This window comes from Salmo salar, chromosome 07 (assembly GCF_965601325.2).
Source record: "Salmo salar chromosome 07, fSalSal1, whole genome shotgun sequence".
Taxonomy (NCBI): domain Eukaryota; kingdom Metazoa; phylum Chordata; class Actinopteri; order Salmoniformes; family Salmonidae; genus Salmo; species Salmo salar.
In genome coordinates, this window is record NC_138297.1 from 25,553,687 (window position 1) to 25,567,900 (window position 14,214).

General features: G+C 44.2%; 1 protein-coding gene across 1 annotated transcript in view; it reads left to right on the top strand.

Annotated features, from left to right (window-relative positions):
- The window catches only part of dnah2 (dynein, axonemal, heavy chain 2), a 207,176-nt gene that overhangs the window by 72,893 nt on the left and 120,069 nt on the right, over positions 1-14,214 (top strand). The window contains exons 24-28 of the mRNA XM_014206991.3: positions 1,232-1,395; positions 1,789-1,950; positions 2,696-2,799; positions 4,569-4,725; positions 5,847-5,929. Coding sequence (XP_014062466.3) covers positions 1,232-1,395; positions 1,789-1,950; positions 2,696-2,799; positions 4,569-4,725; positions 5,847-5,929 — 670 coding nt within the window. The remainder of the gene's footprint in view (positions 1-1,231; positions 1,396-1,788; positions 1,951-2,695; positions 2,800-4,568; positions 4,726-5,846; positions 5,930-14,214) is intronic.

Consider the following 14,214-nt stretch of genomic DNA (forward strand, 5'->3'; position numbering starts at 1 on the left):
GGGGCCTGCGAGTTGGGATGGGGCTGGGGCCTGAGAGTTGGGATGGGCCTGAGAGTTGGGCTGGGGATGAGGCTGGGGCCTGGGAGTTAGGCTGGGGCCTGGGAGTTGGGCTGGGGATGGGAGTTGGGCTGGGGATGGGGCCTGAGAGTTGGGATTGGGATGGGGCTGGGGAACGGCCTGAGAGTTGGGCTGGGGATGGGAGTTAGGCTGGGGCCTGGGAGTTGGGCTGGGGCCTGGGAGTTGGGCTGGGGATGGGAGTTGGGCTGGGGATGGGCCTGAGAGTTTGGCTGGGGATGGGGATGGGCCTGAGAGTTTGGCTGGGGATGGGGATGGGCCTGAGAGTTTGGCTGGGGATGGGGCTGGGCCTGAGAGTTAGGCTGGGAGTTGGGCTGGGGATGGGAGTTGGGCTGGGGCCTGGGAGTTGGGCTGGGGATGGGGCTGGGCCTGGGAGTTGGGCTGGGGATGGGGCCTGAGAGTTGGGCTCTGGCTGGGGATGGGGCTCCGTCGGAGAGCAGTGTGTGTGGTGGTGGTGAGCGACTAAGCGTGGGCGTAGTCTGGGAAGTGTAAGAGAGAGGGGGGGGCATGGGAGTTCGGGGGCTTTGTGGGAATCTGGCAGGGGCCGACTGGGGGACCTGGGACCCCAACCAACCCTCTTTTCTCTTTATCATACTCTCACAGGGTAAAAAAGGGGTTCACAGCTCTCCCTCTTTCTTTTTCTCTTTTTCTCTCTCTCTCAACCTCCCTCCTGCTCTTTATTTTATCTCTCCCCTCTTTCCCCCTCTCTCTCGTCCCCCCCTGATGCTCTTTATTTTCCTCTTCTTATCTTCCCTCTCCCTCTTCATCCATCCCTTCCTCAGGGTGGTAAGTCGTGACACACTGACCTTTGGGCTCAAGCTGTGAAACAACATGAATGACGCAGAGGGAGAAACACTTCTTCTCTACTTTCCCTACCACACGCTGTTGAGTTAAACAGAACAGATTACCATCGCTGATACAATCACACTGTTTCTCTACTGTGAAATCAGCTCAAGGTTACTACATACAGTATTATACATTGTCACGTTTACTGCCGTTGAATTAACAGCTCTGCTTACTGTTTGCATGTACCAGTATCTCTCGCGTTTGTGCAGTTGTGTGTGTACTGTGCTGTGTATGTATGTATGTATGCAAAGTATACACATTACAAGGTATCACGTGTACATGTATGTACTGTGCGTGTGCCGTACTGCAGGTCCGTTTGGTAGTGTGGTGACGTGCGAGTTGGCCCTGGAGAAGGTAGCAGCGCTGAGAGGCCAGCTGGACACGCTGAAGGAGGAGGAGGGAACCATACGTCACGGCCTGGGCATCTTCAAGCTAGAACAGCCGTGCTCTAAAGACGTACAGACCCTGGAGAAGGTAGCCCACCTAACCATAACCCCAACCATAACCCACGGCCTGGGCATCTTCAATATAGAAGAGCCGTGCGAGAGGGGTGCCATGGTTACGCATTTTGGGGCGGCGGGTAGCCTAGAGGTTAGAGCGTTGGACTATTAACTGAAAGGTTGCCAGATCAAATCCCCGAGCTGACGAGGTAAAAATCATTCTGCCCCTGAACTAGGCTGTCATTGAAAATAAGAATTTGTTCTTAAATGACTTGCCTAGTTAAATAAAGGTAATGTAGAGAGGAAGGAGGATGTCTTGGGGTTCATTTGTAAGCCCCTCCACCACGTGAAGTCATAACGTAGGATTGTGGTAGGATGCGCATTGCGCTGTAAAGGGGATGTGTGTATGTTTTGTGTTGTGTTGTAGGACCTAGACTACCTGCAGCAGGTGTGGGAGATCACCCAGCAGTGGGATGCCCACTGGGATGAGTGGAAGGCGGGTCAGTTTGTCACCCTGCAGACAGAGAACATGGAGAACATCGCCCAGACCATGTTCAAGAAACTACACAAACTCAGCAGGGAACTCAAGGTCAGTGTCTATCTACCACAGCTACAGTACACATTTTATTCTACCCTATGTTCTATCCAAAAATTTGCTCTGGATTGCTGAAGCTATGTATTGCCCATTGAGAGGCTTTGAAGCCGCAGGTCGGCCATGTTGGCATTCCCCAGTAAGAGCAATCCTCCGAATGAATTGAATTCTACAGTATTTCAATTAAAGGACAAAATTACATGTATTTAAATATATGTGTTGTTGTAGTTGGGACAGTAACATTAGTACTCTCTAAAAAATATATATACTTTAAGGACATTTTTTAAATAATTGTTATTTTTTATTTATGTTGAGCTCACGTAATATCATTTAAAAGTAGGCATTAAGGTGTCTGCAATAGAAGAAACGTGTCAATAACGAATGCAGACGTTCATAAATTGGGTCAAATGTGGAAGACACATTTCAGTTGAATGCATTCAGTTGTACAACTGACTAGGTATTTCCCTTTCCCTTTCCTTAAATGCATTTCTATAGCTTCCCAAATCTGTTTTTTTTTTTTACAATGGAGGAGCAGTACCAAGATGGCTGTTCATTGGCTGTTATTCATCCAGGGTTTATACACATTGTTGGCATCAAAATACTCTGCATGGTACTGGGCACCTGTACTTTTCCCTCGTGCGCTAAACAGGTCCCTTGCATTTGTTGTGCAATTTTGGTAATGAAGTGGACTTTGTATTTTGTTATGTAGTAAACGTTTGCTGTTGTTGTTGTGTGCCTGCAGGATAAGCAGTGGGAGATAGTGGACTTCTCTAAGAACAGGATTGACCAGTTCAAGAGAACCATCCCTCTCATCTCTGACCTGAGGAACCCAGCCATGAGGGACAGGTCAGGCCAGGAGAGAGTAATATGTCCTGCTGACGGTCCTCACCTCTAAGTAATGTGTAGAAGTCCACTTAGGTTCTCATACACAAACAGTGCAGTCTGCTCCTCCCATAGCACTCGTTCTCCTTCACTTTACTTTGAACCTCAAATACACTACAGCAGTTAGGAGAAGAGCATCTGTTAACTGACTAAAATGTAAATGTAGGTAAACACACCCGCCTTATACAGTGTTCTCCCCCCAAGGTTGTGCTTCTCTGTAGAATAATGTTCAAAACTCAGCAGGGTTTTCTACAATATGTCTATACGTACCTGCGGATTTCTAAGCCTTCGGCTCTTCCCCAATTCCCCAGTTCTTCCCCAGTCTTTTTTCTCCAGCCCTTCCCCTGTTCTTAATATCATACCGAGCCAAGGGGTCTGGCGCCAGACCCTGCCTGGACCATTGTAAACGCTCACTGGGCTCCCCCCCCAAAAATGTTTCACTCACTTTGCTGGAGGTTCTACAGGACATCAGTTCCTCCTAAAGCCTCCTGTCCTAGTCGCGACTTCACTTCCTCCCATCAGCTCCCCCCCCCCCCTGATTGGTTGTGGCGTTCCCAAAACAACGTTCCCCACTTCCCATCCATCCAGCTCGATCCGGAATGTTTTGACAAGGAACCTAATGACAGGGAGAAAAGGAGGGAGAGAGAGAGAGATTTCCGAGATGACGTTGTTGCCTATCAGCAGTGATGTAACCGTCTGAAAGATCCTTTCTGACTGGGCCGCGCTCTGGGGAATAGGAGAAAATAAACAGAGGATTACGTCTGACGGAGAGAGAGGGGAAAAAAAGCTGAAAAAGAGAAAAGACAGAAAGAGAAAACACATTTTCCGTTGCACTCTACCAGGTCCCAGGGTGCACAGCGGCGCAGCGAGACTCCATGGGGGCGGATAGAGAGAGAGAGAGAGATCAGAGTGCAAGATGGTGGGGTTGGGTTGTGTGCCTGGTCTGTAGTTAAGGAAGGGCGGGTGTCTTGTGGTTAAAGTCAAGTGGGGCTAAGGTACCGTGGTGCTGTGGGTAACTAAGGGGTTTCCTAGTGAGAGGAATCCAAGCTGTGATTAAATGGCAGAACATAGCCAGAGGCTGACTTTTGGCACATATTCCTTATCTATCCTCTTCCTCCTTTTCCCTCCTCCTCTTCCATTAATACTTCTCCTTCAATGTGTCAATATTGTCAATCATCATGACAGTCAGTGGTTTGACCCACTCAAGTTATGGGACTGCATCCATAATGTCCAGTTACATGATGGTACCAGACCCTCCATGTTTTTATGTAGATGTAAGCCTCACTTCACACAGACAAGAGTGAATCCAACAGGTTGAGTACAACACAGTAGAAGTACCCAACTTGATAGGAACATTGGACATTTGTCTGTGGTATGATCCCACAAGTGCTCCAAGAAAATCACAACACACATCAAACATGGGTAAATCTGGTAAAGTATTTTCAAATTCTTTTTATCGGTATGACATTACACCATTGCATAACGCTAATAACAACCAACAAGGCAACAAACAAGACAGCACCTTTCAACCTTATATCAGTGGTTGTAATATTAAACAGTAAATAAAAAGAAATGAATAATAAGTAATAAAAGATTTGAATAAAAACTCCCAATACACATACAGTTGTACATCCATCCCTTCAATAGCCTCTTTCCTCCCCACTCCTCTGCATTCATACTCTACAGTGTGTGTCCTGGCTGACCTGGTGACTGTCTGTGATTGTTGTTGCTAGGCACTGGAAGCAGCTCTGCCACGAGGTTCAGCGGTCGTTTGACCACACCAGTCCAGAGTTCACCCTGGAGAGGATCGTGGCCCTGGGCCTCGAGCAGCACGCTGACAAGATCTCTGAGATATCTGCAGCCGCCAGCAAAGAGCTCTCCATAGAACAGGTCCGTTTCAGACCCTTCTCCTTTACACTCTCTCTCTCCATTCTCTCACTTTCTCTCTCTCTTTCCCTTCCTCTCTCTCCTCCTCTCGACCTACCTCCTCTCTCTCGTACCTACTGTACAGGGTTAACAGCAAAGTGTAGTCTTTTCAATAGCACGTTAATCATGGACTCCCAGTCCCTGCATCTCTCAGCACATGCCTCTAGGGGTCTGAGGGTTCAGTCATCGGAGCCTTTTGCTTTGGTTATAAGGGTCAGAGGTCTAAATGTAATTAGTCACTCCTGATCCTGGAAGTCTTTAGGGAGTGTAATGGCTCCTCATCTGTGATCACAGCATATCCAAGCATTCAGTAAGGTCAGTGTAGTGTTAGAATGATGAATGGCCCACAGGTGCAGTGTACCTCTGCTCTTATAACCAGGGTTGTTGGGATCAATTCCATTTCTATTAAGTCAATTTGTGACTGAATTGAAATGGTATTGACCCCAAAACTGATTATAACCCCCCCCAACTACAGTCTTAACGAAGAACCATAAGGGTTTAGCCTTGTCCCAGATCTGTTTGTGCTGTGTAAGCATTTCTTTCGCTGGCTCCCCCTCTTTCTCTCTCCCTCCCCTCGCCCTAGCAGCCTTTAACCCTATAAATTCCCAGACACAGCGCTCCTCTGTCACAGAGGTTACATCAACACAGATATAGTGTGTGAATACCGTCGGCCGCCAGGGAACAGAGGCGTTTGAAATAGCCCAATTGGCCTCCGTCCAAGCCCCCCTAACCCCTCTAGCCCCTCAAACCCCAACACGGTTCATTGATAAGTCATGGAGGAGGAGTGGAAGAGAGAAAAGAGAGCGCACGAGAGAGAGAAAGAGGGTCCATGGCCATGTAAGGCCTCTCACTGTAGGTGCCTGCCAAGATCAATGGTTTCCTGTCTTAAGAGCTGTTTCAAGCTGCTGCTGATTCAGAAATCATCATATAAGAAGGGGTGCAGATCAGATCACCCGCGACACACACACACACACACACACACACACACACACACACACACACACACACGCCCCCTCCGGCCCCTCTCTGTTCTGTCTGTTAACATTAGCATTCAAACGTAGATTTTTTCTCTCTTCTCCTTCCAGTCGCTGGAGGGCATCGGCATGACATGGGAAGAGACATCCCTGGACATCGCACCTTACAAAGACAAGGGCTACCACAGGCTGAGGTAAGTCAGTCTGCCCCCCGCAGGGGAGGGAAAGAGGGGTCAAAGGTCACAGAGTTAAAGGTCAGGGGTCAGAGAGAGGCATGTCACCTCAGTAACAAGGCCTCAATGAAAAGGTGACTTGCCACTTGGCGTTTCGCCGAGCTGAACTGAAAATATTCCCCTTTGTGAAATTTAGGACTCGACATTCAGCGTCTGCCAACGTCTGCCGAACTCACTGGGACAGTTAATCAAATTTTCATATGGCCCACTTGAGTCAGTACATTTTCAAACTCCAAAACAGAAAAAAAAATATTATATTTGTATTTAATCCTTCACAGTCTTTCTAATGTCGGATGCTTCACACTTGTTATCAACCAGCATTTGGTTTCCAAGGCTACATCCTGGATACTCGCGCCAGACCCGTGTCAGCGGAGGCGGGAAGCTCATCAGTTCAGAGTTGAACATCGACATGTGCATTCAAAAGGACCCTCACCTGCTTTTCAGTCTTCTTTCATATCAGACGCAGCGATGACATTATTAAAAAGAGAAAGATTTACTTAGGCCTACACTAAGAAGCTACTTGGTTGTCAAGACATGAACATTATTTACACAAAAAGTTAAGTACAGGAATACAAGACAACAGTTTTGAGGACAGTTATTGAAAAGAGCAGGATCCCAGCTTTAAAGTGGTGTATGATTTATTTCTCAACTTTTTTTCGCAATTGTCAACGTTTTACAATCCCAGTGTCTGGCATGACAATGGAGAAACAAAGTCAGCGGGAAGCGCGTCGGCCATTCCAATGCATAAACGGTAGGCCTATATTCACTATAAAGTTCACACAATTACACTGTGTTTATAAACATTGTAGAAATCACATGATTTTATTGGTGCCATTGGGATTTCTTTGGGGGGGACATTAAACAAGCAACAAGATCATATTTAGCGTGTGTGATCTAAGTAATGGTTAGCCCATTGTGGTAAACCAGGGCTCTCCAACGCTGTCCCTGGAGAGCTACCCTCCTGTAGGTTCTCGCTCCAACCCTGATCTAGCCCCCCTGATTCTAATAATTAGCTGGTTGATACGCTGAATGAGGTTAGTTACAACTAGGTTGGAGAGAGAACCTACTGGAGGGCATCTCTCCAGGGACAGCGTTGGAGAGCCCTGGTTTACCACAATGGGCTAACCATTACTTAGATCACACACGCTAAATATGATCTTGTTGCTTGTTTAATGTCCCAAAATATGACGTTTTAAACAGCTTAATATGTTAAGGCTATATGTCATCATTTTATTTTGGTTTTCCAAACAATCAGTGTAAACATCAGTGTAAACATATGGTTGGCTATACGGTAGCCAACCTGCCCAGACTGCAAATGAAACATGACATCACCCACGATTGAAATTCTGCATGCCGAACTTTCCTGTGATCGTGGCCCAGGCCAGTCATTTTCTAATTCGGGCCAGTAGTTTTCACTTGGTACTGGCCCAGTGTGCCACTGGTAAATTTACCTGAACGTCAAGCCCTAAAATTGACCTGTAAAGACTTTCTTTTTGGGATGCGGTTACTGACAACAACCTTTGGATGCAGTTAATTTGGCACAGGATAATGTAGTTAGTTGTGGCTTGTCTGAAACAAAAAGGAGAGCTGCAAGCTCAGTGGTCCGCCAGCTGAACACCTCCCTCGACAAGCAGGCAGGGCCTTTGGTGAGCATTAGCCAGATCAAAATGACTCATTCTACATGCAGTAGAAAAACCCTTCAAACGCATGGCTTTTTCCCAGAACACACACAGTACACATGCGCTGGGCCTCAAAGGATTCAATTAGTGGGTTCAATTCAGAATCAGAACCTACTCACGGCTCTGCATGTTCGCAGAGCAGGACATTTAAAACACGCACAGACGAACACACGTTAGCAGGACATAAACAAGGACACAGTCTCAGTGTGGCTCCATCCACCCAGCAGCAGCTCCTTATATCCCTACCCTCAAGTCACAGATTTGTCCTTAATTGGAAAGTTGTCCTAATTGACTTTACCTATTTTATGGATTAGAGGGTTTCTACACCCAGCCTAATTGAGCCATAACTTCCACGTGTTCCCAGTCAGTGAGGATGGTAATTGGCTGATTGGGGATGAGTTGTGGAGTTGTTTTTCTCCATCAGATGTAGTTATGAACAGCATGCATATTACACAGTAGCCTAATATTGAAATGAATCTAACTAGAACAATGTGAAAAGAACCACCACAACAGAAATGAACAAGAGACGTAATGTTTCAACGTGATAGGATGCAAGGCCTTAGGTCTGTTCTAGTGTGTCTGTGTGTGTAGATGTATTAATTATTCTAACATTGTTATTGTATTAGTCCGGGTGTTGCAGTGTGGTATTAAGTCACATTTACTGGCCTCAAGGCAGAGACAGAGACAACAGAGCGAAAGAACGAGGCGAAAAGAGAGGCCAGCTAGCACAAAATGTGTTTCTTACAGCTTGGCGAGAGAGTGGTTGTCCTATGGTTATTTTGCATACAACCTTCCCACAACTTTCTGGGAATGGTGCCGGATAGTCGCTTGGTTTTAGAACATTCTCAGCACATTTAAGGAACTTGACAACAACATTTTTTCCCCTAAAGGTTCACACGCGGTTACGTTCAGGTGTGTTGGCCACGCCCACTAATTGGCCACACCTGATCTTAATGAGTGCTCGTTTACTTTGAAATGGGGTCTGTTTGAGTAGACTGAAATGAGCAGCTTTGTATGCGTAGAAAAACACGTCATGCTAGTTTTGAATCTCACTGATGCCGTGTCACAATAAAAAAAATAATTGTTTGAATGAGTAATGCCTAAGCAAGTGAAATTCCTTGTGTCCTTTCTGCACTTCGAGTTACAAAAAAGTTCACCTAAAATAGGCTAGCAGTGTTATTAAAAGTCTTATTGAAGCATTCAGGGAAAGTTATTCAAAAACCTAGACATTTTGTTATTAGAGTGTTAAGAAAACGTACAATAATAACCATAAAACTTTCACATTTATAGTAAAACATCCCAGTAAAACTGTAAAGGAACCAAAGTAAAACGTTCTCAAAACCTCCCTGCAACCTAAAAACAAACGTTCCCAGAACAGTCTGGAATATTCTGAAACCAAATAACACGTTCTCACAACTTCCAGGAAACCAAATGTGCTAGCTGGGAGAATTATACCTAAGATGAGATACAGAGCTTTGAGGGTTATGATAAGCAAAGACTTCAAGACTCATTTATAACCCTTGTATCTATAATATAATGGCACTCTAAATGGCTTATCAATGACAGGTCAATCAGTGGCACATTACTGTAGCTTTACTGCAGACAGCTTTAACATAAACAGAGGTAGCTTGTGACATGTGTTGAAGAGCCAGTACAATTGAAACTGAGAACATTGTTGTGTAAGTAGTCTAGACGAGATACTCACAGTCACGAGCAGTGTGCAGAAAAACAGGCCAAAAACACTGGGAAAGTAATGCTTTTTCATTTTTAGGGTTGAAGCGTTTCTTTGATGCTGTTCTCAGGGTTTTCCTTTCTCACCCTCCATTTGTTGTATGTATGACAATGTTTGTAGTCCCTGATACTTTTGATTTCTTTGTATGTATATTTCTTTGTATGTGTATGTGAGAATGTTTGATGTGTAGGTCACACTGTATTCATTAGTTTAGCATGTTTCTGTGTATGTGTGTATGTCTACCAGGGTTGTATTCATTAGTGTAGCATGTTTCTGTGTATGTGTGTATGTCTACCAGGGTTGTATTCATTAGTGTAGCGTGTTTCTGTGTATGTGTGTGTTTCTGTGAATGTGTGTATGTCTACCAGGGTTGTATTCATTAGTGTAGCATGTTTCTGTTTATGTGTGCATGTCTACCAGGGTTGTATTCATTAGTGTAGCGTGTTTCTGTGTATGTGTGTATGTCTACCAGGGTTGTATTCATTAGTGTAGCGTGTTTCTGTGTATGTGTGTGTTTCTGTGTATGTGTGTATGTCTACCAGGGTTGTATTCATTAGTGTAGCATGTTTCTGTGTATGTGTGTATGTCTACCAGGGTTGTATTCATTAGTGTATGATGTTTCTGTGTTTGTGTGTATGTCTATCAGAGTTTTATTTGTTAGTGTATGATGTTTCTGTGTGTGTGTATGTCTACCAGGGTTGTATTCGTTAGTGTAGCGTGTTTCTGTGTATGTGTGTATGTCTACCAGGGTTGTATTCATTAGTGTAGCGTGTTTCTGTGTATGTGTGTATGTCTATCAGAGTTTTATTTGTTAGTGTATGATGTTTCTGTGTGTGTGTATGTCTACCAGGGTTGTATTCGTTAGTGTAGCATGTTTCTGTGTATGTGTGTATGTCTACCAGGGTTGTATTCGTTAGTGTAGCATGTTTCTGTGTATGTGTGTATGTCTACCAGGGTTGTATTCATTAGTGTATGATGTTTCTGTGTATGTGTGTATGTCTACCAGAGTTGTATTTGTTAGTGTATGATGTTTCTGTGTGTGTATGTCTAGCAGGGTTGTATTCGTTAGTGTTGCATGTTTCTGTGTATGTGTGTATGTCTACCAGGGTTGTATTAATTGGTGTTGCATGTTTCTGTGTGTGTGTATGTCTACCAGGGTTGGGGTCACTTCCAAATTTAATTTGAAATGTCTATTTAATTCTTGAAATCACTCATGAAGTGGAGGATTTACATTGAATTCAATTGAAATTTCGTTATGGAATTGGAATTGAATTGGAACTAAACTAATTGTACTTTTTTATTTTTTGTACTTTTTACCCATTTTTCTATGATATCCAATTGGTAGTTACAGTTTTGTCCCATCGCTGCAACTCCCGTACGGACTCGGGAGAGGCGAAGGTTGAGAGCCATGCATCCTCCTAAACACGACCCCTCCAAGCCGCACTGCTTTTTGACACACTGCTCGCTAGACCCGGAAGCCAGCCGCACCAATGTGTTGGAGGAAACACCGTGAACTCAGTTTGCAGGCACCCGGCCGCCACAAGGAGTCGCTAGAGCGCCATGGGACAAGGACATCCCAGCCGGCCAAACCCTCCCTTAACCTCTCTGGGAAATGTGGGACGGTCCCACCCGCGGGACACACTATTCAACAGCCAGTGAAATAGCAGGGTGGCAAATTCAAAACAACAAAAATCTCATAATTCAAATTTCTCAAACATACAACTATTATATCCCATTTTAAAGATACACTTCTCGTTAATCCAACCACATTGTCCGATTTCAAAAGGCTTTACGGCGAAAGTATAACATTAGATTATGTTAGGACAGCGCCGACACAAGAAAAACCACACAGCCATTTTCCAAGCAAGGAGAGGTGTCACAAAAACCAGAAATACAGCTAAAATGAATTACTAACCTTTGATGATCTTCATCAGATGGCACTCATAGGACTTCATGTTACACAATACATGTATGTTTTGCTCGATAAAGTTAATATTTATATCCAAAAACCCCATTTTACATTGGCGTGTAATGTTCAGAGATGTTTTGCCACCCAAAACTTCCGGTGAATGACCACATCAATTTACAGAAATACTCATCATAAACGTTGATAAAATATTAAACTGTTATTCAAAGAATTATAGATACACTTCTCCTTAATGCAACCGCTGTGTCAGATTTCTAAAAAACTTTACAGCGAAAGCACACTTTGCAATAATCTGAGTACAGCGCTCAGACAACAACAACAAGCAATACAGATACCCGCCATTTTGGAGTCAACTAAAATCAGAAATAGCATTATAAATATTCACTTACCTTTGATGATCTTCATCAGAATGCACTCCCAGGAATCCCAGTTCCACAATAAATGTTTGTTTTGTTCGATAAAGTCCATCATGTATGTCCAAATACCTCCCTTTTGTTTGCGCGTTTAGTCCACTACTCCAAATGCAGGAAGCGCGCGCAAAATGTCACGACAAAGTCAAAAGAAGTTATATTTACGTTCGTAGAAACATGTCAAACGATGTATAGCATCAATCTTTAGGATGTTTTTATCATAAATCTTCAGTAATATTCCAACCGGACAATTCCAATGTCTTCAGAAAAGAAAAGGAACACAGCTAACTCATGTGATTGCGCGCCACTGAACTCATGTCATTCTCTCAGTCATCTGACTCCAGGAGCTCTTATTCTCTCCCCAGTCACAGTAGAAGCATGAAACAACGTTCTAAAGACTGTTGACATCTAGTGGAAGCCTTAGGAAGTGCAAAATGACCCCACAGACACTGTATACCGGATAGGGAATCACTTGAACCACTTCCTGGTTGGATTTTTTCTCAGGTTTTTGCCTGCCATATGAGTTCTGTTATACTCACAGACATCATTCAAACAGTTTTAGAAACTTCAGAGTGTTTTCTATCCAAATCTACTAATAATATGCATATCCTACCTTCTGGGCCCGAGTAGCAGGCAGTTTAATTTGGGCACGTTATTCATCTGAATTTCCGAATACTGCCCCCTGTCACCAAGAAGTTAACTCGGTGGGAGAATTGTGTGCCACCTCATGGGTCTCCCGGTCATGGCCGGCTGCAACACAGCCTGGGATCAAACCTGGTTCTGTAGTGCCTTAGTCCGCTGCGCCACTCGGGAGGCTTAAACATTCTTCTTTAACCTGTCTCCTCCCCTTCATCAACACTCACCTACACTGATTGAAGTGGATTTAACAAGTGACATCAACAAGAGATCATAGCTTTCACCTGGATTCACCTTGCCAGTCTATGTCATGGAAAGAGCAGGTGTTCCTAATGTTTTGTACACGCAGTGTATGTCTACAGTATATTTGTCTCTGCGTGTGTAAACAGTATATTTGTGTCTGTCAGTGTGAGCGTGTCTAAAATTGGCTGATGGAAAGAAGCGGAGGTTGAGAGGTGTCAGGAATAAAAGCGGCAGCAACGTCTCTCTCTCTCTCTCTCTCCCTCCCTTTTTCCTCTCTATCTCTCTCCTCCCCATCTCTCTCCAGGTGTCACGTCAGCTTCTCTCGCCCACCAGTGAGCCACTGCCAGGTCACTGCTAACGGAGACACATGCACCGCAGAGGGAGATGGGGGGTGGGGGGGAAGGAAGGAGAGCGAGAGAGTGGGGGGGAGAAGGCGAGACAGAGGGGGGTAGAAGGAGGAGGAAGGAGAGTGAGAGAGAAAGAGAAAGAGGGAGAGAGAGAAGGAATAACAGAGATAGATAGAGAGGAGTGAAAAATGTTCTCTTTATGCACATCTCCGTCAGTTTTTTAAAACGTAATTAAGTGGTGATGGGGAGCTGGGTTGTATAGACACCGATGAGTCTTCTGTTGTTACGCTTGTTTCTACCGGCGGATTCGCGCGTGTGTTATATAATTTCATAAACCATGTTTTGGGCCGTTTTAAACTACTCGTGGGCCGCTCTTTTTTGGTTTGATAAGAAACAACCTTTTTTTTGTCATGTTACCTAGCTAGCTAACAACCTGGTAACTTGACCAAAAGGCTATGCTCAAATTTGTATTGCATGGAAAGAGCAAAATTCTTTCTTAATGAAAAAATGACTTCTTTTTCTGGTGTTTCTTTTCTAAGTTGAGAGCAGTATTTAGTATTTATTAGGGTCCCAATTAGCTGCTGCCAAGGCAACAGCTACTCTTCCTGGGGTCCAAATACGACTAAAACAATTAACGTCGCAAGGAACGTTTGACATCTTCCTAAGTCTGAGGGTGGTTTTAACTTTCTAGTCTTGGAATGGTATCAACTCACTACCCAAGGCTTTTACTTGCGACATATACTGTAGTTCAGTGCATTAAAGAGGAACAATGGGCACATATTAAAGATGTACATGCTCATCCCCAAAATCTTTTTATGTGTCTATTTTCAAAGGACAAAGCTAAGAACATGGACAACTTCATAGTTAAGAACACTATAACAACAGAGCAGAAAATGAAGTGTATTCTACAAGAATGAATATCACTCCCTAAAAATGTACCCCTATGGAACAATCCTTGGATAGCTTTTCAGAATTCACCGGTAAATTGGTCCACATGGAAAACTAAAAGCACCGAAACCGTAAATGACTTGGTAACAGGAAATGCAGTTATTTCCATAACAGAATTCTAAAGTCATTTTGGACTGATCATTTCAAATACATGCAACTTAAAAGTTACATATCATAACCTTTTGATTTGAAATCTTTTGGACATCAGAGCAGCCTTGAGGAAATCTTACTTGAGTCAGAAAATGTTGTTCATATGATAGGGAAGATACAGTAAGGGGAAAAAGTATTTGATCCCATGCTGATTTTGTATGTTTGCCCACTGAC